At 41.0% G+C, this 26005-nt stretch overlaps 3 protein-coding genes across 9 annotated transcripts in view; 2 read left to right on the top strand and 1 right to left on the bottom strand.

The window, feature by feature from the left end:
- MLH1 (mutL homolog 1) overlaps positions 1-1278 on the bottom strand; it is a 55582-nt gene extending 54304 nt beyond the window's left edge. For 3 of the 6 annotated variants that reach the window (XR_014315598.1, XR_014315599.1, XM_082745511.1), the window contains exon 1: positions 1033-1162. Coding sequence is in view for 1 of the 6 variants with exons in the window: in XM_082745511.1 (XP_082601637.1) it covers positions 1033-1148 (116 nt within the window). In the remaining 5 variants the exon portion in view is untranslated. Of the gene's footprint in view, positions 1-1032; positions 1163-1188 lie in introns of those variants that run through there. The other 3 variants (XR_014315600.1, XM_082745513.1, XM_082745512.1) reach the window with 2 other exon arrangements.
- Positions 1279-1525: 247 nt separating this feature from the next.
- The window catches only part of TRANK1 (tetratricopeptide repeat and ankyrin repeat containing 1), a 139141-nt gene continuing 114661 nt past the window's right edge, over positions 1526-26005 (top strand). The window contains exons 1-3 of one of the 2 annotated variants that reach the window (XM_082745289.1): positions 1526-1843; positions 4126-4231; positions 7542-7570. The gene's annotated coding sequence lies outside the window, so the exon portion shown is untranslated. Of the gene's footprint in view, positions 1844-4125; positions 4232-7506; positions 7571-14964; positions 15021-26005 lie in introns of those variants that run through there. The other variant, XM_082745288.1, reaches the window with a different exon arrangement.
- On the top strand, positions 1650-3470 carry EPM2AIP1 (EPM2A interacting protein 1; the record flags this gene model as incomplete). The annotated part of the gene is made up of 1 exon (XM_082724359.1): positions 1650-3470. One exon carries the CDS (start codon positions 1650-1652, stop codon positions 3468-3470), a length of 1821 nt encoding a protein of 606 aa, XP_082580485.1.

Raw genomic sequence — 26005 nt, 5'->3', positions numbered from 1 at the left:
CATGTTTCTGTTTGGTTGTGCAGTAGTCTGGCTCATTACCATAACAGGCCCAAGTTGTTCTGTTGGTGAATTCTAACATTGTAGAAACAAAAGCCAGCCTTTACAATGGGGGGAAAGGAGAACCCCTTCCCAGGTTCCCAGCTCCTGCTTTTCTCCTAGTTCTGTTCCTGTCCCTCAACGATCCTTTCTGCACCGTTCCTTCAGTCCCATTACCCTGAGTGGTTGTTTATTATGTTTTCACAATCAGCCTCCCTACCAACCCACCACTCCTCGCTGGGTCATTTTGTTCTTTTCGCGAATTTATTTTATGAACAATAATTGATTTAAACTTGAAGGTAATGCTTAGGTACATCGTGAGCATGTCTTTCTGAAGTTTACGGTTTACTCCCACCTTTCTTTCCAGGTTTTTAAGTCTTCCCTCCACACTGTGTGACACTTCTAAACTTCAGCATCCACGGGATATCCTCATGAAATCAGGTATCCTCAATATGACTGACATCCCCGCCCACCAAAAAAAGGGAGGAAAACCCTACGTTGGCAATAGGGCAATCAGAAGTTAAACCCGAAGTCCATCGGCCTGTCTAAAATCTCGACAATCTGGAATAAAAATCAAAGTGTACTCTTGAATGCGCATGGGTTATTTTTGGTATATGCAAGATACCTTAACACGCATAACACGGCATCCTCTGAAGAATGAATGGAGACGGTCCCCCGAAAATGTTTATGCATTTAAAATTTTGTACATTCTGTACATATAATTCTAAAGGCAGTTCCCTTAACTAATGGTGCCGCTCAACAATACAATGTAGCCCTCCACTTGGAGCCCTCCCTCCAAAAACCCTACTAAAGTCTCGCGAGAGCGCTCAAAAACAGGCAGTACTCGGGCAGGGAATAGAAAGGACCCCGAGGCCTTCCGCGCCGTGGGCATGCGCTGTACACGCCTCCGCCAGGGGCAGGGGTCCGCGCGCCATCCTGAAGAGGGGCCTGTTAAATCGTGGCAGATAAGGAAGCCCTGCTCCACTCCCTCCCTACCAGTTCTCAATCATCTCCTTGATGGCGTTAGCCGGCCGCTGGATAACTTCCCCTGCCGCGATGCGGTTCACCACTGTCTCGTCCAACCGCCGAATAACCCCCGCTACGAGCGACATTTTGGCGCCACAGGAGCCTAAGTCGAGTCGAGATGCTCACCGGAAGTGCCTTCAGCCAATCACCTCGGGGCTTCGTGCCCACGTCTTTCCACCCTCTCTGTTTACGCGGTCTTGTCCCACCTTCTCGCGGTACCGGCTTCGGAACCAGGGAGCTATTGATTGGGCAGCTGGATGCCAGTCAAGTTTCTTAAGTCCTCGGGTTCCTGGGTCTCTTGGTCCCTCCCTAGCGCACGGCTTCAGGCCACGGGTTAGTAGGGTATGCGCCTGCGCACTGCCCGCGCTTCCCATTGGCTCTTTCCTGGGCTAGGGAATACGAAATCTCCAGCCAATAGGAACGCAGGTGGCGTAGCCGGAGGTTGGTGTCCCCCTACTGGGGTGATTTGGCGCAGAGCGGAGGAGGTGCTTGCTCCTGCTCCTGCTCCTGCTCCTGCTTCTGCTCCTCCCCTCTCCTTGCGGCCTCCCGGGGTCGGCCCTGTTCTTGTGGCCTGAAGTAGGATGTGGATGACGCCCAAGAGGAGCAAAATGGAAGTCGATGAATCTCGGGTTTTCCGGACCGAGTGGACCCAGCGTTACTTGGTGGTGGAGCCTCCGGAGGGCGAAGGGGCCCTGTGCCTGGTCTGTCGCCGCCTCGTCGTAGCCACCCGCGAACGCGACGTCAGGCGCCACTACGAGGCCGAACACGACTACTACGAGCGGTATGTGGCGGAGGGTGAGCGCGCGGCCCTAGTGGAGCGTCTGCGGCAGGGCGACTTGCCCGTGGTCGTCCCGCTCACTCCCGAGGAGAGAGCTGCTCGTGCAGGCCTCGGGCTCGCCCGCCTCTTGGCCTTGAAGGGTCGCGGCTGGGGTGAGGGGGACTTTGTGTACCAGTGCATGGAGGTGATGCTGAGGGATGTCCTGCCCGAACATGTAAGCCTTCTGGATGGCATTGATTTATCGCCAGAGGTCACGCGGCAGAGGGTCCTGAACATTAACAAGAATCTACGCAGTCAGCTCTTTGACAGAGCCAAGGACTTTAAAGCCTATTCCCTTGCCTTGGACGACCAGGCCTTTGTGGCCTATGAGAACTATCTCCTGGTCTTTGTCCGCGGCGTGGGCCAGGACTTGGAGGTGCAGGAAGAGCTTCTGACCATTATCAACCTGACTCGTCACTTCAGCGTTGGTGCCCTTATGGCGGCAATCCTTGAGGCCCTGCAAACAGCAGGGCTTAGCTTGCAGCGAATGGTTGGCCTAACCACGACCCACACTCTGAGGATGATTGGTGAGAACTCAGGGCTAGTGTCCTACATGAGGGAAAAGGCTGTAAGCCCCAACTGTTGGAATGTTATCCATTATTCAGGATTTCTGCACTTGGAACTCTTGAGCTCCTACGATGTAGACGTTAATCAGATCATAAATACTATATCAGAATGGATAGTTTTAATTAAGACCAGAGGCGTTAGGCGCCCAGAATTTCAGGCCTTACTAACCGAATCTGAATCAGAGCATGGCGAAAGGGTTAATGGACGATGTCTGAACAATTGGCTTAGAAGAGGGAAAACTTTAAAATTAATATTTTCCCTGCGAAAAGAGATAGAAGCGTTCTTAGTTTCAATAGGGGCGACAACGGTCCATTTCACAGACAAGCAATGGCTGTGTGACTTTGGCTTCTTGGTGGATATTATGGACCACCTTCGAGAACTCAGTGAACTATTGAGAGTCAGTAAAGTCTTTGCTGCTGCTGCCTTTGACCATATCTGTACCTTTGAAGTGAAGCTGAATTTACTGCAGAGACATATTGAGGAAAAAAATCTAACACACTTTGCTGCCTTCAGAGAAGTTGTTGATGAGCTTAAACAGCATCTTAAAGAAGATCAAAAAATATTTGATCCTGATAGGTATCAAGTGGTGATCTGTCGCCTACAGAAAGAATTTGAGAGACATTTCAAGGACCTCAGGTTCATTAAAAAGGACTTAGAACTTTTCGCAAATCCTTTTAACTTTAAACCTGAATATGCGCCTATTTCAGTAAGAGTGGAGCTAACAAAACTTCAGGCGAATACTAACCTTTGGAACGAATACAGAGTCAAAGACTTGGGTCAGTTCTATGCTGGATTGTCTGCTGAATCTTACCCAATTATCAAAGGGGTTGCCTGTAAGGTGGCATCCTTGTTTGATAGTAACGAAATCTGTGAAAAGGCTTTTTCATATTTGACTCGAAACCAACACACTTTGAGCCAGCCATTGACAGATGAGCATCTCCACGCCCTGTTTAGGATTGCCACAACTGAAATAGAGCCGCACTGGGATGACCTTGTGAGAGGAAGAAATGAATCCAATCCATAAGCCTTGGTAGTACAACATCGAGACAGTCAAAAGAGAATCTCATTCTAAAAGCAAACATTTGTCCGATTTTCCAAGTTAACTAATTTGGATTGTGTCAAAGCAGCAAGTTTATTCATCCAAATTGATCACGATTCAGATTCTTCTGACAGATGTTTTTATCATCTCAAGAGGCAGCATGGGACTGAGACATGCAAACACCTTTTTTAAAATTTAATTTAATGACAGAGTCATTGTCTTTTGCTTTTATGATATAATTGTTTTTAAAGAAGTTCAGTACTGATAATGTGAGTTGAATTAGAAGTCTGTTTTTCAGATATTTTAAAGAAATTTTGGTTTTATTTTAACAAAGTGTTTAAATTCTGATACATATGGTCTGAAGTTATCAACTCCTTAAATGTATGTTTGAGCCAGTTTGCAGAAACTCAGGAAGTTCAGAAGTTTCTGAGAAGGAAGAACATACAGTGGAGGTATTTTGTCTATCAAAATGTTGAAGACTATTTTTTTTAATCTTTTCTGAGTCTGAAATCAATACTGACAGATCCCCTTTCACACACCCCCCACAACCTGCCCTAGCGATATTATTACTAGTAGAAAAAAATAATCATACAAAATTTTAGTCAAAGGAGTAAGAATTATTTTTAAATTGCTGGTTTAGGAGGCTTCCTGCATTTTGGAGATCAGACTATCCAGCTATTGGGGGTCTCCCCTGAATTTTTCACAGTTGGGTGCTGTTTTATCAGATTGCCTATTAAAGGACTGCGGTAAGTATAGAATCTTAATGGTTTCCCATTAGTAATTCTTTATTCTACTCCAGACAGAAGTTTAACCCTTTCAAAAAAAAGGATGACAGAATAAGATTATTGCCCTCCAGGATCAGGAGGTGTGAGATATTTTAGCTTATGCACGGGTGTTCCTGCTTTATAAAGAAATTCTGTTTAAAGGAATCCCTTTATTTTAAAGTGATATGATGTCAGATTGTGTTAGCTGCTGGAAGTGGCTTTTTTATAGAATTTAAAACTGTCCCACACATTCTATATGTAAGATAGCGCACAAGTAGAAATATTTAATTCTCAAGAAGCAGCTTTATTAACAGATTGTAGTAATTCTGTATTTCTAGTGAGACATCAGCTTTGTGCAAAAACAGTCCTTTTCAAACTTAGGTTAACCATGAAAGGAAATCGTACAGTAAAGCCAAATATATAAAATGATTTAAAAGCAGGACCCAACTTAGAGGTCCTCTCAAATACAGTTTGCAAACTTGTGCTAAAGTCCTGTCTTAACATTGTAACACGTTATTCTTGGTCACTAATCTAGCAAATTCATGGAACAAGGATATAACCAACAATTTAGAAGGAACTGATGCCCGAGCAATCAAAAGAGATGCCATGAGAGCTCAGGAACCATAGTGGTGTCAGTGGTTCTCGACCAGAAGCAGTAAGCTCTCTTTCCAGAGGTTGTTAGAAAACGGGACATTTTTGGTCGTTGGATTTACCTGGGGGATTCTGCTGGCATTTAAGCATGAAGAACATCTCCCCCTCCCCTGCCTCCCCTCGCCCCCCCACAGTGTGTAGGACAGCCGGGCACAATGGAATATTAGCCTTCCTAAAGTGCCAGTAGATCCCCTGTTGTAGATTATTTTATTCCGAGGGACAGGGCAAATTACCGGTAGAAGCAGAATGAGAAAGGCCAAGTCAGGCCGACTGACGCTACTCCATAGGGTAGACTCATTCCAATGTTGCAGGTTTGGCTGGTAAGGTGAGGTAAAGGCCTTGATAGATTCTGGTAGCTCAGTAGCTTGTATTAAACCAGATGAAAAGACTCTATTCTGTTAAACGGAATTAGTGCAGAAAAGCAAGTATTTACAAGCTAGTAATCGAGAATGGTCAAGTTGAGATTTTCAGTGAACAGGGGAGTAAGCTTAAATATCTGGAAAAACAACAATGGAAAACCAACCCCCCCACCTCCAATCTACCGGTAATTTGCCAACAGTTGGTGTTTTCTCTTTCATGGCAAGTGCTTTTTTGAAAGAATGTTTGGAGGACCTGCTTCTGCTTTCCTACTCTAGTTCCTTAAAATACTGAAGTCTTGTACATTTTGTGAAGTTCCACTATATATTTTGCTTAAGGTAATAAAACTAGTTTGCCTCATATAGTCACTGAGTTGGGAGGAGATAAAAGCTAAGGATTTAAAACTGACCCTAAATAATAGAGAATTTGCTATAAACTAGTCTTGTTTGTAAAAAAGAAAAATGTGTGTATATTACTGTTTTCTGTATTAAGTAATTCTGTAACTGCATGGCAGTCTTTAAATTTTTTTTTTTTTTTTTTTTTTTTTTTTTACAAAATAGTTGTTACTGGTCCTGTCGTATTAGTGAATATAGTTAAAATAAGTACTATTTTTTAAAAACACTGTGTCCCTAGATCTCCCTTTCCTAGTAGTTTTCTTAAAAGATTTGTCTGTATTCCCAGTCTCTCAGTGCCACCCCAATTGCTCTACCCAGCTAGATCCTTGTCAGCATTCTTACCCTCTTTGACACCACTGACTGCTCTTCCTTGAAGTGCTTACATATGTTGGCTTCAGGGGTAGATTCTCTCTGCAGGTATGCTTTCTCAGTCTGCTTCGTAGGTGCACCCCTTTCCCTGACATGTTTGTGTTCTTTTGATTTCAAAATTCTGTTGTAGAGCTATTTTCTACATCGTCTTAGCTGCTCTCATCCCTGTCCATGGCTTCATTTACCATCTGTATGCAAATGACCCCCACATTCTGTCTCCTTTCTAGGCCTTTCCTAATACATGTATCTATCTAACTGCCAACTTGTCACTCTGCTGTCTCGTGGACACCATAGCATGTCATTGATCTTGCCGCCAAACCTGCTCTTCTTCTGTTGCCTCTTTCAGTAGATGGCACTGCTGCTACCAGTTGCCGTAGCCCAAGCCAAAAACTAATCTATCCATGACCTTCATCATATCCACTTGTGAAAACCTTTGTGTTAGGTCTACTGTCTCAAGTTTTTCTCACTTTTCCAGTGCTACCATTCTATTTCAGGCCATCAGCCAACCTAAATTGTAGCAACAGCATACTTGTTAGTCTCTTTTTCTCTGGTTTTGAACATTTTTTTAATGCTGCAGCCAGATGGTTCCAAAAGACATACTTGGTCATCTCTCTCCACTGCTTTCACCATGACATAGGATAAAATACAATTTCTGTTTATCTTTGAGGTCTCAGTTTAAATACCACTTCCTCTAGGAAATCTTCACTGATGCCCTCTAGACTAGCTACCCCCACTGTGCACTCTCTAAATGCCCTTTTCCTTTCCCAGCCATACACTTGGCACATTTCGTTGCTACTTCTTACCAATCACTGCTAGACTGTAATTACGCTTTACCAGGGCAGGGACTGTGCCTTGCTAGTTATTCTGTCTGTAGTGCTTAGCACAATGCCTGGCATTCCAATAAATGTTTGGATGAATAAATATGTGTGTAGTGTTTTATGATCTTTGAAGCCCATTCATAGTCTCATTTGACCTTCACCGAGGTCTTCCTGCCTTAGCCTGCTTGTTGGGTAATTGTTATTCACATATTATGAATTAAGAAATGAAACTAAGTTCTTTGTGACTAGGGACTTGTATTCCCAGAATTTAGCTCAGTGCTTGGCATGTGGCTCAAATATTTATTATGTGAATGTTGTTACGGAAATGAACTTAGATTGCAATTTTCCCTAGTAAATGTAAGTAGTAAAGCCAGGATTCAAACCCAGGTATACTTACATAAGTCTATGGAATAGTAAGTCTTTACCTCCTTTACTTAGAAGTCTTAATTTCATTTCTTTGTGGGGTTTTTTTTCTTTTTCTTTTTTTTTTTTCCTCCTAACTTCCAAAGGTAGACTTCCAAAAGAACCTAGATGAAAAACAGTGGTCAACTGTTTAGTGGACTAAAACAATATTTTTGTAATTAAAAAGTTACACTCAGTATCAGAAAAAGATAGTGCCATTTAAAATACTCATTTTCCTTTTGTAAAATATTAATCCTAGAAGAAAATGGCATACTATTTACTTGCTACTTTCCTTTACAGATGATTTCTGGCTCTTCTGGGATTTAAAAGTAAGTAAATTTAATAAAATATTAGAGGAATGGCTCTGTCTTCCTGATTCCTAGATACGCAGATCTCTTGCTTTTCTTGCCTAATGATGTCCTTACACATTTCTAAGGAAGATGACCCAAAAATGACATGTAGTCAAGGTGTACTTCCTAGATGTGCTGTATTTCTTTGCTGGCTTGTTCACGTGCCTCTGAACTTAATCTGGGTAACCAGCTTTTGGGATTTGTGGAAGAACTATACCCATAGTCTTGTTCCTTGAGCCATTTTGTCCAATTTGAGGGATTAACCAGTGTTACACTAAATTGTACTTTTGGTCTGAGGCACATTAACTTATCCAGAAATCTTAACAGTAGGTGTGATAGTCATCCAGTGATCCTTGCTGCAAAACTGGGTTTTAATGGGTTTCTTTAATCCTCTAGATTAAAGAAGTTCTCATTTTTATCTTTTCATAATTGAGAAGTGGTTTCATCCTGTCCAATATGTACTCAAATTTGTGAATTCTACCCCTTTCTTTTCTGCTTGCAAATTGATGAATTCTGAGATCATCTCTTTCTTACACATTTCATCAAATGCAGCCACAGCAACCATAAGATGTTTTGTTTTACTTTTCCCCACTCCCACTTCAGTAAAGGATAGATTCTGTGCCTTCCAGGCTTTCCCAAGAGATTGTTTCACCGCTCCATAACATGAGTTGTCCCCATAAGTTATTTCTTCCATCCTCCAATAGCAATTTCCTGAATGCCTACCAATTAAGCCAGTGTTTAGTATGTTGAATTTTTTAAAAATGGAGCCAATTTCTGTATCAGGATAGGCGAGGTTGTCATATAGTAACAACAGCAAAAGCTCAATGCCTCGGGAACTCTTCTCTTGTAACTTGGCTAGGGACTTGGCTTGAGAGGGGTCAGGGGTCAACAAACTACAGTCCACAGGCAAAATCCATCCTGCTGCCTGTTTCTATAAATAAAGTTTTATTGGACGATAGCCTTGCCCACTTAATTTATGTCTGTGGCTGCTTTTGCTCTATAATGGCAGAATGGAATAGCTGTGAGAAAGAGTGTGTATGACGCACAGAGTCTAAAATAATTTGCTGTGTGACCCCACAGAAAATGCTCACCAATCCCTGCTTAAAGTTGTTACCATTTTGGGACTCAAGTTAATGAGATACCATGTACGGTGTGGGTGCTCATTTGGGGAAATGAAAAAAAAAATGCAGCAAATCAGTTACAGGCCTGTAAAGCTCTTTCACTGCCCGAAATAAATCTCATGGTCACACCAAAGTTCCAGGAAGACTGTAATCCTTCCATGTGCCTCGGAAGAAAACCAGGAATACTTGGAAGACGACACTAGATCAACACATGGTTATATCTCTCCATTTACCTGATTTCTTTAAAAATATTTTTTATTGAGGTAACATATTCAGTAAAGTGTGTAAATATTAAATGTATGCCTCAGTGGATTTTTATAAACACCCTGGAATCCATCACCCAGATCAAGATCGCATTTCTAGCACCCAGCAGATACCCTCATGTCCCTACTGCACACAGATAACACTCTTCGGATCCTTACACCAGAGCTTACTTTTGTCTTTTTAAAGCTTCATGTAAATGTGATGATTCTTTGTGCTCTTGTGTCTATTGTTCAGTACTGTGTGACTCAACCATGTTGCATGTAGAAGCATTATTTATGTCTGCGCAGTATTCCATTGTACGACTACTGCGACTGATAAATCCATTCTACCATTGATGGAGATTTTGGTTGTTTCCAGTTTGTGGTTATTATGAATAAAATTGCTATAAACATTTCTGTATCTGTCAGTGAACATGTACACCCGTTTCTCTCAGTGAACTCTGGCATACACTCAGCTTCCATACTTCACTGTAATTACTCAGCAATCAGACTGATCCCTAGTGTAAAAATATAAATCAGACCATGCCAGTCCTCTGCTCAAAATCCTCCAATGGCTTAGTGTTATAATTAGAATAAAATCCGGCGTGATCTACAAAACCCTGCGTGATCGAGCTACACCCCCACATAACCCTTTTTCTTCCTACCTTGTCTTCCGTCGTATCCTTCAGTCCCTTTCCCTATCCCTAGTCACTGTACTGGACCCCGCTGGTGAGTTGGGGTATCAACATAAATAATTTGACCTTGTCCTTAAAGTGGTTGTTATCTACATAGGTAATTTTAACAAACCATAACACTGGTTTGTGTTAAATTGATTACTGTAGGGAATAAGAGGCAAATTTGCCCTATGATTAGTGTAAAAAGAATCTTAAGAGTGTAAAGTAAATTGGAACCTCTGGAAGGGATTTAGAGAATAAGATTAAAATGTAAAGACTCCCTGAAAAATTAAAATAATGTGTAACGTCTTGCATTTTAGTTCCGTTGATTATGAATTAGAGTTCACCAACCTGACTCCCCCTACAACTTACTATTTGCTGTTACATGTTCACTTCCTTGAGGGATAGGAGGGAGCTGGTTGGGGGTGCGGTGAGAAGGCCCTGGAATAAATAAAGTGCTGATATGGGGTGCATGGGTGGCTCAGGGGGTTAAAGCCTCTGCCTACAGCTCAGGTCATGATCCCAGGGTCCTGGGATCGAGTCCGGCATTAGGCTCTCCGCTCAGTGGGGAGCCTGCTTCCTCCTCTCTCTCTGCCTGCCTCTCTGCCTACTTGTGATCTCAGTCTGTCAAATAAATAAATAAAAATATTTTTAAAAATGTGCTGATATTCAGCACGTTCCAAAATAGCACCCTTGTGACAAAGGGTCTCCTTAAACATTGTGCCGTTATTGATATATTACTGATTATTGTAAAATAACGGAAAGATTTGACTTGAGCTCTTTCCACGTTTTTTACTTAATGTAATTAAAGTATAGTAAACTGCACAGTTTAAAGACACATGCATGAAAGTCACCACAATCAAGATAATGAGCATTTCATCATCCCATAAAGGTTGTGGTTTGGTTTTGACTAGTGGGAGGAGAAATTTACTGTAATTAAGCAGGGGAGGGGAGAAAGGACTTTAAAGAATATGAGGTTCTCTCAGAGCCACTATCGTTAACTTCTCTCTCTGAACTTTTTAGAAGTTTTTATTCATTGCAGAGAGAGAGAGAGAGAGTGGAGCACAAGCAGGGGGAGCAGAGAGGGAGAAGCAGGCTCCCTGCTGAGCAGGAAGCCTGACACAGGGTTCTATCCCAGGATGCTGGGATCCTGACCTGAGCTGAAGGCAGACTCTTAACTGCCTGAGCTGTCTTAACAATTTTGCCAGCCAGCCTTTGTGCATCTCCCTGGCTGTCTATCACCACCCCACTCCAGTGCCACTGACCCCTGACCCAGTCTCCTAATATGTCAGTTCCACATTCTTGGGCAGGACTTGTGACAGTGCAGGCTGGTGATGTCTTCCCTGAGGCCAGGTGTGTGCACCCATAGTGAAGTGAGTGGTGGCTGTGAAGGGGAGGGGCCCCTAATAAATTTGGTGGGGCTTTCTGGTTATAAGAAAACAACTTGTATTAGCTTACTGGGAAACAAAAGAATGATTAGAGAAATACACGAGTATCTCATGGAAACCGAGTAGGGGAATCAGATTCGGGGTCATTTGACACTCACTAAATGAAAGCCAGGCACTGATCTGGGCACCAGAGACTCAGATTCCTAAACCAAATAAATTTCCTACCTCCGTGGGTCTTGTCTATGCCCTCCTTGCACACCTGCTTTGTTATCTTTAAACAACACCAGCTTCCACTGTGTGTGTGTGTGTGTGTGTGTGTGTGTGTGTGTGTGTATAAATTTTTATAATGGGGGAATATGTTTGTTGTGATTGTAGAGATGTTTTTCTCTAAATGGGTCTATAAGATGCAGCTCTAGGCCCAGTCCTGCACTTGAGGTGGATTGAAGAGGGAGCCTCTACAAGGGGATTTGGGCTGGGCAAGATGCACCAAAAGTTGCCCATTGTATCTCTCCGTGGTTAGCAGCCACTGATCTTTAAAGTCATTCCAATAGTTTATTACCTCCTGTCATCAGCACATTGACTCTTTTGAATGAGAATTTATAGAACTGAATATTCAAGAGTCCATAGAAAGATCATTTCCTCCAGCTCCTTTACAGGTTGAGAAATTGGGTCCCAGAGAGGTGGCTAAGGTTATTCTGAATTACACAGCAGGTCCATGGTGGAGTCTATTTCCTGTTCCTGTGCTTTTCCCATTCTCCCATTCTGCCATTGCCAGATTAGCTCTTTGCCTCCATTCCTTTCAAGGAACTGTCTGTTTGCCAGGTGGGGGACCCCACAGTCTTGGCCTTTGGCTCTGGCTAGCAATGGCTGAGACAGGGTATCATCTTAGCACTTACACAGAAATCCTTTGGGAATCTAGAATTCTTTAAGATATTGTTACGTTGGAAATACAATGAAAATTATTAAAATTTTTATATATTGATGAGTATTCTGAAACAGTTTAAGTAGTGTACAATACTTGTTTCTAGAGGGTTTGAAAAAAATTGAAAAGAATGGTACTGGTGCCCCTTAGGTAGTTTTTAAAAATGCTTTAAATTCAATTAACATATAGTGTATTATTAGTTTCAGGGGTAGAATTTAGTGATTCATCAGATGCATATGACATCACGTGCCCTCCTTAATGCCCATCACCCAGTTACCCCATCCCCCCACCCCCCTCCCCTCCAGCAACCCTCAGTTTATTTCCTAGAGTCAGTGTCTCTTATGGTTTGCCACCCTCTCTATTTTCATCTTATTTTACTTTCCCTTCTCTTACCCTGTGTTCATCTATTTTGTTTCTTAAGTTCCACCTATTAGTGAAATCATGTAGTATTTTTCTTTTTCTGGATGATTTATTGGGCCTAGTATTCCATCCATGTCATTTCAAATGACAAGATTTTGGTTTTCTTGATGGCTGAGTAATACTCCATTACACACACACACACACACACACACACACACACACCACATCTTTATCCATTCATCTATCGATAGACATCTGGGCTCTTTCCATAGTATGGCTGTTGTAGGCATTGCTGCTATAAATGTTGGGGTGAGTGCATGTGCCCCTTTGGGTAAGTAGCCACTTAGGGTAAGTAGCCACTTAGGGAGGGTTTTTGTATTCTTTGGGTAAGTAGCCATTTAGGTAGGGTTTTTGTTTTACAATTTTTCAATTTCCTCTTATGTCTCTTGCATACTGTATTAATTTCCAGTTTTTTTTTATTTTCTTAGGAAATTTTCCATTAAATTAAGGGTTTCAAATCTATTGCGTTGTTCATAACATTTTTACTTTATCTCCTCTGTACTTCTGTTATATTCCGTGTCTCATTCCTAAATTTTGGGCTTTCTCTTTTTCTTAATTAGCCTCATTACAGATTTTTATTTTCTTATCCTTTTCAATGAATTTCAATGAATTTGTGTTTTATCAGTGTTATTCCATTAAGTATCCCATAAAATGATTCTATTTTCTAATTCATTGATTTTTGCTTTTTCTTTAATTCATTCTTCCTATTTTCTTATTCTTTTTCTCCCTTTGATTATTTTTTCCATATCCCTGAGTTGAATATTTTTATACTTTGTTTAATAGTTAACCCTCTTCATTGTACATCAAGCCTGTTATCAATATAAAGTCAATTTCTAAGGCCTCTATTATGCCTTTTATCGACTTGAATTCTTTTTTTTTTAGAGATTTTATTTATTTATTTGAGAGAGAGAGAGAATGAGAGAGAGTGAGCATGAAAGTGGGGAAGTCAGAGAGAGAAACAGACCCCTGCTGAGCAGGGAGCCCAATGCGGGACTCGATCCCGGGACTCCAGGATCATGACTGATATGGTTGCTGTACCACACCACCTAGATACCTCAGTTAGCACTGAGGCTCTTATTTCATCTCTGAAAACAAAGAATATTGTCATATATAATTATAATACTATCATCATAGCAAATTAATTCTTTGACAAAAACTAATGCCTAGTCCATATTCAGTTTTCCCCAATTTTTCTCAAAATGGACTTTTTACAGACAGTTTCCTCAACTCAGGATTCAAGCAAAGTCCACACACTGTATTTGGTTGTTGTGTCTCTTAAATTTCATTTAATCCAGAGGAGTCCCTCTGTCTGCTCCGCATTTCCTCATGCCCTTGTCTTGTTGAAGAAGCCAGGTCTGCTGCTGTACAGACTGTCCCACAGGATGCATTGATCTGTCTTCTTTCTTGTAATGTGTTCTTCTATCTCCCATATTTTATTTAGTCTTGAAGTTCATGCTAAAGGCTTGATTTTCTAAATTTTTTTGAAGATTTTATTTATTTATTTATTTACTAACAAAAAGCGCACATGCACAAGCAGAGGGATCAGTGGGGAAAGGGAGAGGGAGAAGCAGGCTCCCCGATATGAAGGGAGCCTGACATGGGGCTTCATCACAGGACTCTGGGACCATGACCTGAGCTGAAGGCAGGTGCTTAACTGACTGAGCCACCCTGGTGCCCCAAAGGCTTGATTTGATTCAGATTGGAATGCTGTGGCTAGAATGGCAGAAATAGGGTAGTGTGAGGTTTCTGCTGCCTCACAACACGATCACAACCCATGGTCTGCCCATTTCTAGTAATGCTAGGACTGGTCAGTGAGGCTGGGCTGGGGCTCCATCCTGTCTCTGTCAGGCTCCCTTCCAGTCTGTTAGCTGATGGCTTTGGTCCACTAGTCACTGTCTCCTGGACCCCATTCATTCATTAGGACTTACAGTATAGTTGTCTTTCTAACTCTATCACTTCTACACTTATGAGCTGAGTTCTTCTGGAAAGTAGAACTTTTCCTTAATAACAGGACTATTTAGTTACCTTGAAATATAGTTGCATGCCAAGGAGTCACAGACAAGATCCACAAGGGTCACAGTTTATGTAGTTTAGCTGACAAAACTTCAGTACTGAGGCCAGTGCCTGGCACAAGTAGGCCTCTACCAAACTGTTGCTGAAGGGAGAATAAATTCACAATTCTTTCCCTTTAATTACTAATTTTCAGGGTTAGGAGTTGTGTCTCCATTTTTGTTTGTTTGGGTTTTTTTTTTTTTTTTAACTTGTGGACTTTTAACATTTCAATTAAAGCTTTTATTTATAAACTTGAAGACTTATTTTTTAATTGTTTCAATCAGTTTGCCGTCACTACTGTTCTTCATGCTCATGTTACCTCATCTTTGACCATGGCAGCTTCTTTGTATTGGTTCCTATATCCTTTGCCACAATCCCATTAGTCTTTGGTAGCATCCATGCTTTTCTGCATCAGATGTTCCAGGCTTACTCCTATATTCCTATCCATACTTGCTTGTAGGAGTCCCCGTTCCTTGAAGTAGAGAGTGGTTGGTAGTTGGAGATCACCATTAGGATGCTGGTATTGCTCGTTCATTGGCTGTCATTGCTTCTAGGTATTTCCAGTACACAGAGCTAAGAAAGGCAAAGGCCAGACCTCTTTTTGGATAAGGTAAATTTATTTCATTTTATTTTATTTTTTATTTTTATTAACATATAATGTATTATTTGCCCCAGGAGTACAGGTTTGTGAATCATCAGGCTTATACATTTCACAGCAGTCACATAGCACATACCCTTCCCAATGTCCATCACCCAGCCACCCCCTCCCTATCCCCTACCCTCCAGCAACCCTCAGTTTGTTTTGTGAGATCAAGAGTCTCTTATGGTTTGTCTCCTTCCTGATCCCATCTTGTTTGATTTTTTTCCTTCCTTTTCCCCCACAACCCCTGCCTCTCAAATTCCTCATATGGGAGCGATCATATGATAATTGTCTTGCTCTGATAATTGTCTTTTCTCAGCATAATACCGTCTAGAAGGTAGAGTTTTTTTTAGTTGAGATATAATTAATGCAGCACCACATAGCACCTAAGCTCAGCTTCTCATGGTATCAGTAGAGTCCCTCCTGCATAAAGGATTTGCAAAATGCCACAGGTTTCAAGGTCCGCACGTACAGGGTAAGTGCTTTCCTTGACAACCATGTAAGTAACTGGCACCTCCAATCCCAGACAGCCTGGCATCAACAGCCTGTTCGCTCCTGCTCTGATAAGGTCACTTTACCACTTGTCTCACAGTAGGGAGGAGATCCTCTGATGGAATTAAAGACACACTGGGTCTAGCAAATACCCTGGCCTGGAGCACCTGTCCATGGGATTATGGAGAGACTGTGTAATCATGTACATCTTTGTTCTGCTGAGTCTGGTCTTAAGGGTTTTCCCCAGTAGAGCCAATTCCTCACTTAGGCTCTGTGAGGGCACAGACTTAATCTTGACCCCCAGTACAAAGAATGGCAGCCCCAAAGGGACCAGACACATGAAGCACATTCTATAAACTTTCTTTGGCACTTTTAAAATGAACAATACAGACATTATCTTGGAGATGACATCAAAGTGATACAAAGAGATCTTGCTCATTCTTTTTAAAGCTACACAGTATTCCTTTTTGTGAATGTATCTAATTTATTCATCTACCCCTGTAGATTGTTTCCGGTCTTCCAGTTTTGACAAATAATGTGCTTATGACTTACTTTATGCATAAGTCATTTCATAGTTTTGTCAGTGAAATTTTGAAATAGATTTCTAGAACTAGAACTTATAGGTTAAAGCATAAATACATTAATTATTTTCCTAGATATTACCATATTTTTCTCCTTTGTGGTTGCTTCCTTTTGGGCCCTCACCAACAATGCATGTATATATGTTTCCTCCCAGTCTTACCAAAATCAAGATTTGTAAAACTTGTGGATATTTTCCAACCCGGTGCTATTTCTGTGTAGCTTCACTTATGAATGAATGAACTTAAAAAAAAATATATCTATCTATCTATATCTATATATATATCTATATATATATCTATATATATATATATATATATATATATATATGCACCTGGGTGGCTCAGTGGGTTAAGCCTCTGCCTTCAACTCAGGTCATGATCTCAGGGTTCTGGGATCGAGCCCCGCATCAGGCTCTCTGCCTGGCAGGGAGCCTGCTTCCTCCTCTCTCTCTGCCTGCCTCCCTGCCTACTTGTGATCTTTGTCTGTCAAATAAATAAATAAGTAAAATCTTTAAAAAAAATGTGTGTGTATGTATGTGTATATATATATATATACATGTATGTATGTATGTATGTATGTATACACAATGTATGCATACATGTATGTATATACATACATACACACACATACACACATACATAGGGCACCTGGGTAGCTCAGTTGGTTGGGTGACTGCCTTCGGCTCAGGTCATGATCCTGGAGTCCTCCCAGCTCCATGGGGAGTCTGCTTCTCTCTCTGACCTTCTCCCCTCTTCATGCTCTCTCTCACTTTCTCTCTCTCTCTCAAATAAGTAAAGACATAAAATCTTAAAAAAAAAAACAATAAAGATATATATATATATTTAAAGATTATTTGTATTTTTTGGTATTTTTTTTTTCTGTGAACCATCTGTTCAAATCTTCTGCCTATTTTTCTATTGGTCTGTTGGCCTTTTACAGTTTTTAGGAGATCCTTATATATTAGGGATATTAGTCCTTTGTGATATGAGTTACAGATATTTACTTCATGTGTCTTTTTTTCCTTACATATTTTTTCCCTCTGGGAAGTTTGATTTTTTTTTTTTATGACAAACTTCTAAATAGAAGTAAACAAGAGAAGACTCAAATTACTAAAATAAGAAATGAAAAAAGGGGACATTACTTACAGAAATAAAAGGCATTATAAAGAAACACTATTACAACTGTATGTCAATAACCTAGATAAATTAGATGAAATGGACAAATTCCTAGAAAGACAGAAATTACCAAAATTTGGTAATTGAGAACTTGAGAAGAAATAGACAATCTGAGTAGGCCAATAATAACCAAGGAGATTGAATTAGTAACCAAAAAATTACCCAAAAGAAAAGCCCAGGCCCAAATAGCTTCACTACTGAATTCTACCAAACATTTAAAGAAGAATTAATACCAATTCTTCACAAACTCTTCCAGAAAATAGACGAAAAGGAAATACTTTCCAACTCATTCTGTGAGGTCAGTATTACCCTGATGTCAAAACTAGAGACATCACAAGAAATCTACAAATATTTATTATGAATATAGATGCAAAAATCCTCAACTATACTGAATCCATCAACAAATGAAGAGAATTATCCATTATGAACAGTGAGATTTGTCCCAGGAATACATGGTTTGTTTACCATCTGAAAATCGATTAACGTAATATATCATATTAATAAGATAAAAAATAAAGACCTCACAATGCAGAAAAAGCTTTTGACAAAATCCAACAGCTTTCATGATAAAAACACTCAGCAAACTTCATCAACACGATAAAGGATGTCTTTGAAAGAATCCGCTGCTAACATCACACTTAGTGGTGAAAGATTGGATGCCTTCCCCCTAACATCAGGAACAAGATAAAGTTGCTCACTCTCACCACTTCTATTAAACATAGTGGTGGTTTCTGCCAGGGCAATTAGGCAAGAAAAAATAAATACAGGTCATGTTACTGGAAAGGAAGAAGTAAAACTATTTATAATTCTAGGATAACACAATCTCATATATAGAAAATCTCATATATAGAAAAATCTATGATAACACAATCTCATATATAGAAAATACAGTAAATACAATTCCAACGAATAAACAGATTCAGCATGGTGGTGGGATACAAGATCACTATACAAAAATTAATTGTATTTCTATACAGTAGTTTAGAGAAGACCAAAATGAAATTAAGAAAACAATTCCATCTACAATAGCATCAAAAAGAATAAAATAGGACGCCTGGGTGGCTCAGTGGGTTAAAGCCTCTGCCTTCAGCTCAAGTCATGATCTCAGGGTCCTGGGATCGAGTCCCGCATTGGGCTCTCTGCTCAGCGGGGAGCCTGCTTCCTCCTCTCTCTCTCTCTGTCGTCTGCCTCTCTGCCTACTTGTGATCTCTCTCTGTCAAATAAATAAATAAAAATCTTTAAAAAAAATAAAATATTTAGGGATAAATACAACAAAAGTAGTGCAAAACTTACATTTGGGAAACTACAAAATATTGTTGAAATACTAAAAATGAAAAAATCTTTACTTTGTTTATTCTCTCATTTGGGATAAGTCTTCAAGTAACTTTTTCTATAAGTTTAGTTTTTAAACTCTGCATTTAAAAATCTATACTTCACAATAGGTTCTGTGATATATCTAGGTGTGGGTCTTTTCACTGACTTTTTTTTTTCTATGGAGGAGCTAACTTGAAATAAAGTATCTGCCTAGTTTGTTGGCCTTCTGGGTGAGAAGTTAGGGGTGAAGAAGGGATGTTTTAAAATGCAAATTTTGTTATTGTTCAGATATGATGAGACCAACAGATCAGGAGATGACAGCCACTGAAAAGATAATTTATTACTCAACAGTTCCCAAGAAGAGGGGGCATTCCACATCATGCAGGGGAAGCACCAGGGTAGGTCAAGATTCATAAAGAACGAAGGGAAAGCATACACAGGAACCCTTATTGTGATTTCCATGGGAAAGACAAAGCGGGGCAGGGTAAGCGCATTTAGTATCGGCTAGTTTGAATAGTTTCAGCTGGTTATGAGACATCCCTGGCCATGGGATGATTAGGACAGAAGAATATGGCCTCTTGGGGTGTAAGCAGCAAATGGTGGTCCAGAGTATAGGCTCTGGATTAGTTGGTTTACATGGGACAGACATGCTCAAAGGGAAGTCGTTTGCTAAGTCTAGGAATTAGCTAGCCCTGAGAGGGGCACTCTCCTGGGTCAGGGAGGACAGAGACACCAGAACATCAGGAAAATGGAAAATGAGAAAATACAGTTAATATGATGGGTAACTGCCATTCCTGATCCCATACTTTTCTGGCAGGGAAAAGGCAAATTCCAGCTCAGGGACAGCTAACTTCTTCTTGCAAATGCTCAAGGGACTCATTTCAGGAGTTTCCTATTCAAAAGGATACTGGCTCTTTCTTCAAGCATGGATGTGTCAGTCAATCAAGGGCCAACCAATGGCTTGATGGAGTTTCAACTTTTGTGCTTGACTTGGGTTCCTCCAGTTTCCAGGCAACTAGGCATGAACTGACTAGTGCTGTCGGATTGCCAGGTACCTACAGCATCTTGTTTAGTCTCCCCCTGGTGGATGACATGGGTCACTGAGGCAAATCAGAGCCTCTGTCTCCTGTAAAAAGGAAACCATTTGTTAGTTGGAATATGAAGGATGATGGTGAGGGTTTCATTATGGCCCCTTGATTGTAGCCTCTTTCTACAGCTCCTTTACGAACTATGCTTGACTATTATCCCATCTCTCTCTCTTTTTTAAGATTTCAACTATTTATTTGAGAGAAAGAGGGGGAGAGAGAAAGACATTGAGTACCAGCAGGGGAAGGGAGAAGGAGAAGCAGAATCCCCGCTGAGCACGGGACTTAATCCCAGGACCCTGGGATCATGACCTGCGCCAAAGGCAGTCCCTTAACCGACTGAGCCTCCCCGGTACCCTTAACCCATCTCTTGAACACAGAGAGACTAGACACTAGTAATCCACTTTATTGGCCAACAACCTGCAAAACACTGTCCTGAGTTGGTGGTTCCAAAGAGATCTTCACTTGCCTCTACTCTCTCACCTGCTTTCAAGAATGTATGCCCTTTGTGGCTGCCATCAAATGACATTAAGTCTTAAAACTTGTGTGTGGGCCCCTCAAGGTCTCTCATCCTTTGTGTATGTTTGGAAAATTCCACAATAAAAATATTTTTAAAAATAAATTACAATTTATACCTACTAGGAGGGATACTCTAAAAAGAAACAGAAGATAAGTGTCGGCAAGGATGTGGAGAAACTGGAATCTTTACACGCTTTTGGTGAGAATGTAAAATGGTCCAATCCCTACATAAGATAGTATGGCAGTCCTTCAGCAAATTAGAAAGAGAAATATGATAGAATCCAGCAATTCTGCTTCTGAGTGTATACTCCAGAGAAGCAGAAACTGGGACTTGGAGAGATATTTGTATGTTCAAGTTCAGTAGCCCGAAGGGGGAAATGATGGATGAATGCATAAGCAAAATGTGCAATATACATATAGCGGAATGTTATTCAGTTTTAAAAAGGAAGGAAATTCGGACATATGCTCCAGCATCAGTGAACCCTGAGAACATCATGCCAAGTGAAATAAGCTGATCACAGGAGGTCAGATAATGTTCGATTCTACTAGAGTGTCAAATTTTGACACTTTGTGTGTCAAAATCATGGAGATGGGAAGTGGAAAAGTGGTGGCCAGAGGCTGAGGGGATATTTAATGGGTCCAGGGTTCCAGTTTTGCTACATGAAAGGAGCTCTGGAGTTGGACAGTGGTGGTGACCGCAAAAAAAGGTGAACGTACTTAATACAGCTGAATTGTATCCTTAAAAAACAGTTAAGATAGTAACTTTTGCCTTATCTTTAAATTCTTTTTTTTTTTTTAATTTTATTTATTTATTTGACAGAGAGAGGAGAAAGATCACAAGTAGGCAGAGAGGCAGGCAGAGACAGAGGGAAGCGGGTTCCCCACTGAGCATAAAGCCTGATGCGGGGCTTGGTCCCAGGATCCCCAGACCATGACCCGAGCCGAAGGCAGAGGCTCAACTCACTGAGTTACCCAGGTGCCCCGATTCTACCACAATTTTAAAAAAGAATCAAGTTTTACTACTTTATAAACATAAGCCTATCCTGTGACTCAGCAATTTTACTCCTAGGTATTTACTCAAGAGAGGAAAACTATGTGAATTGCTAAGGAATATTTATAGTAGTCTGAGTCATAATAATGAAAATCCGGCAATAAACCAAATGTCCATCAATAAGAAAGAGATAAGCAAATTGGGTTCTATTCATACAATGAAATACTGACCTGAAACAAATACCTATCCACATAACAACATGGATGAATGTCAAAACACTATTCTGAGCAAAAGATACCAGATGCCAAAGGAAACATAATTGCTTATATGAAGGTTAAGAATGAATCCAAATGATGGTGATACTATGGTGATAGAAATCAGAGCCTTGAGGGGGTGAGTGGGATGCAGAGAGGGTAAGAGGTAGAAGTGAGGCGTGTGTGTGTGTGTGTGTGTGTGTGTGTGTGTGTGTTATTGACTAAAACGGTCCAAAAAGGAACTTAGCAGGTTGATGGAAGTATCCTATATCTTGACTGGGGTGGTGGTTCTACAGGTATATGCATTTATCAAAACTCAAGGGGCACCTGGGTGCCTCAGTTGGTTAAGCAACTGTTGGGGGCTCAGGTCATGATCCCGGAGTCCCAGGATCGAGTCCCACGTGGGCTCCCAGCTCCATGGGGAGTGTGCTGACTGACCTTCTCCCCTCTCACACACCTTATCACTGTCTCCCTCTCAACTAAATAAATGAAATCTTTTTAAAAACCCTCATAAAACAGTATACTTAAGATCAATGCATTACTGTCTGTTCTTTATACCTCAGCATAATTAGTATCAGAAAAATGTTCTCATTCTGCCCTCCCCCTCTGCCCCTGGGGTCAGTGAAGCCGGCTGGAAAAAAAAAAGTAATGTGGTTTTACACTATTCTCTGTATGTATATCATTTAAAAAATAATGTAAAATGTATGTCATTTAAAAAACAACCGTTAGTCATTCCAAATGAGCAGGTTTGCTTGTAACAAAACAAAGGCAGCTGGTCAAGTTCATGCTGACTGGTGCAGCCCCTAGCCAATGTGGGTGGCCACAAAGAGGGAAGTGAGAGAGAGCAGGTGTGAGCTTCCGACAGCTGGACAGCATCACACAGAGGCAAGAGACAGTCCAGGAAGGCGGCGTGGCTCAGGAGGAAGGTTGGTTGGTGAATAGCAACCTTCCGCATTATCTCTGGTATCAGTAAAAAGCTGGTTTCCCTGGCAACAGGGCCTCTTTAATGAGCGGTGCTGGGCAGCAGGCATGAATACGTCCGTGGCAAGCGTGCGGAGAGGGAGAAGACCTCCTCATCAAATACTCCCTTTTGCTCTGCATACTCAGCCCTAGCGATGGTTAAGAACAAACCAGAAAATGCCAAAAGGCATGATAAGAAGCTTTGGTGCCCCCAGCCGCTTCTCTCCCCCTTCACTGCGATGCTCTAGTAATTACCACTTGTAGGCTTTTCTTATATTGGATCTTTTGGTTTCATATGAATCTCTATATATTATGAACTCAACTGTTCCGCTGTTGACATTGTCTCCTTATTGCCTGTTATGATAAAGAAGGGCGTGGAGAATCCGTATCACCCCATTTCTCCTTTCTTTCCTCTTGCCTCACTTTTCCCCTTGTATTATTGGTTTTCGTTCCAGTGGTTACTCTTGCAAATTCATATGCTATTCTAAAACCATTTGTTTTTCCTCTGTCAATTTCCACCAGCTTCTTTTGGCTCTGCCCCATCCGGGCTTCCGTCCCTCCTTCCACCTCTACCTCCTAGTGCCTCTGGCCATCCAGACTGGAGTTAGAATTAGGGAACCCCACTTTGGTATTTACACGGTCAAGGTTGAGACATTTTATATTCTGTTCAGGAATCAGAACTATTCCCCACACCTGGCCCCTAGGTGATGATACAAGCTTTAAATTAGTAAATAATCGATTGCTATGACACATGATTAGTTACATTTTCTGTTATCTTTATAATGTCACAACCCTGGGCTCCTCAAAGGACAATGTTCCTAGAAAATCATCAAATGGAGTCCCAGTTGCTCAAATTCATACCACATTTTAGTTTGCTTCAAATATGGATCATAACTTTCCCATCTTCTTGGACTTTTTTGTTGCCCTTCCCTGTCTCTGGGAGAAGGAAAAGACTTTTTCATCACAGCCACTGATAGTTTATTTTTCATTCTAAATTGTGCAGGGCCTATTCTAGAATTCTTCTTAAGGACATCTCTTTGGAGATGACTGACTGACCTATTTTAATTTAGACAGACTTCTTTCAAAATCTGCTGCAAGCTATCATCCCAAGATTTATTTTCATTAAATTAGCAAGGTTAGTTCTGTCATTTCTTGTTTTCTACATACATCTTACATTTGATTTCTTGACGAACATCTTTGATTATCTCCTTTGCAAAGGCTAAATAGTAGGCAAACTATTTTATCTCTGAATGTTTGCAGGTATAAAAATGGTTTTAGTTCTCAATCTTTCTTTTAAAGATTTATTTATTTATTTGAGAGAGAGCACAAGTGGGGTGAGAGGGCAGAGAGAGAGGGCGTCTTAAGCAGACTCCCCATTGAGTGTGGAGCCTGATGTGGAACTCGATCTCACCCCACTGAGATCATGACCTGAACTGAAGCCAAGAGTCAGAAGCTGAACTGACTGCACCACCCAGGTGCCCCTTGGTCTCAATCTTTTTTTTTTTTTTTTAAATTTTACTTATTTATTTGACAGAGAGCACAAGTAGGCAGAGAGACAGGCAGAGAGAGAGAGGAGGAAGCAGGCTCCCTGCTGGGCAGAGAGCCTGATGCAGGGCTCGATCCCAGGACCCTGAGATCATGACTTGAGTTGGAGGCAGAGGCTTAACCCACTGAGCCACCCAGGCACCCCCGTAGTTCTCAATACTGATAGCTAATGGAGCTAGGTATAGATTTCTAGGTGTGAAATTATTTTCCCACAGTACTTTGAAGGGGTGCTTCACTAATTCATTAAAAAATTAAAAAATTGTGAAATAGAATCCATATACAGAAAGGTGCATAAACACAAATATATATCTTAATGAATTGCTATAAAGTAAATACCCATCCAGGCCATACAATGACATTTTGTCACAATCCTAAAGGTCTACGCTAGCATCTCCATCCCCAACTCACATGTTCATTTCCAGTTATAGTGCTGCCCTTCCCTCTTAGATACAGCCACAATTCTGATTTTTATAGAAGTAACAGTTGCTTTTAAAACATAATGTTTGGGGCACCTGAGTGGCTCAGTGGGTTAAATTATATATCATGTTAATATTAATTAACATGATGCCTCTTGCTTTACACATATGAGGGCCGTTATTTACACATTTAATATATAATATTAACATTAACATGATATACAATATTAATATTATTAATATCAATATTAATAATGTTAATATACACATTTAATATTGCTAATTTGTCCTGATGACTTGAACGTTTTGTCATAGTGAAGTGGCCTTCTCTAATGCTTTTTTTTTTGGTAAAGATTTTATTTATTTATTTGACAGAGAGAGAGATCACAAGTAGACAGAGGCAGGCAGAGAGAGAGGGGCAAGCAGGCTCCCTGCTGAGCAGAGAGCCCCATGCGGGGCTCAACCCCAGGACCCTGAGATTGTGACCTGAGTTGAAGGCAGAGGCTTTAACCCACTGAGCAACCCAGGTGCCCCTCTCTAATGCTTTTTTGATCTAAATTCTGTTTTGCTTGATGTTGATAGAGCTAGAGGAGATTTCTTTCATTTCTTTATTGTGGCAAATTACACATAATACAGAATTTTCTATTTTGGCCATTTCAAAATATATAATGTATTAATAATTAATAAAATATACAAACTGTTTCATCATTTCAAACGGAGATTCTAGACCCATTAAACAACTACCCTTCTCCCTTTCCCCTCAGCTCCTTTCAGCCAGTACTGTACTTTCTGTCCTTACAAATTTGAGTATTCCAGGGGCCTCTCTAAGTGGAATCATTTAATATTTGTCCTTTTGTGTCTGGCTTATTTCACTTGTTTTTGGAGCTTTAAACAAACACGTTATATCATCTGCATATAGATGTACTAAGGAGAGTTTTTTTTCCCCCTTAAAACACCTGCAGTGTGTAAGGTTCTGTGGGGAAGCAAAGGTGGGTAAACCTCTGTCCCTAAATCCTTTGGGACAGACTGGGTGGGAGGCAAACACAAGACAAGGAATAAGCATCAGGAAGGGGCATGATGGATTGTAAAATGAGTATGTGCGGCCTTCCTTTTGCTTGGCCTCAGCGGATGTAAAGAGAAATCTGTTTGATATTTAAATGTTATTGAAGTTATTGGATCTATAAACCTGTCGGGCTTGAGCAGGGTTCCGCCCGCCTGGAGGTGAAGCCGCCGCCGGGTTGATGTAATTGCACGCTCCTGCCGCGCGGGGGCGGCATACCGAAATGACAGGAGGGCTGCCGGCTTGTCTAGTCCCTCCAGGAAGGAAGCCAGGAGCCTTGCAGCCAAGGAAAGGAAACCCTTTCTGAGTGTGGCACTTCTCACGGTGGCTGTCAGAGGGGTGCTGCAAGCACTTTCTTTCTTTCTTTCTTTCTTTCTTTCTTTCTTTCTTTCTTTCTTTCTTTCTTTCTTTCTTTCTTAAAGATTTTATTTATTTATTTGACAGAGATCACAAGTAGGTAGAGAGGCAGGCAGAGAGAGAGAGGAGGAAGCAGGCTTTCTGCAGAGCAGACAGCCCGATGTGGGGCTCGATCCCAGGACACTGGGATTCTGACCCGAGCCGA

This window comes from Mustela nivalis (assembly GCF_964662115.1).
Source record: "Mustela nivalis genome assembly, chromosome: 1".
Classification (NCBI taxonomy): domain Eukaryota; kingdom Metazoa; phylum Chordata; class Mammalia; order Carnivora; family Mustelidae; genus Mustela; species Mustela nivalis.
This window is presented reverse-complemented; position numbering and strand designations above follow the sequence as displayed.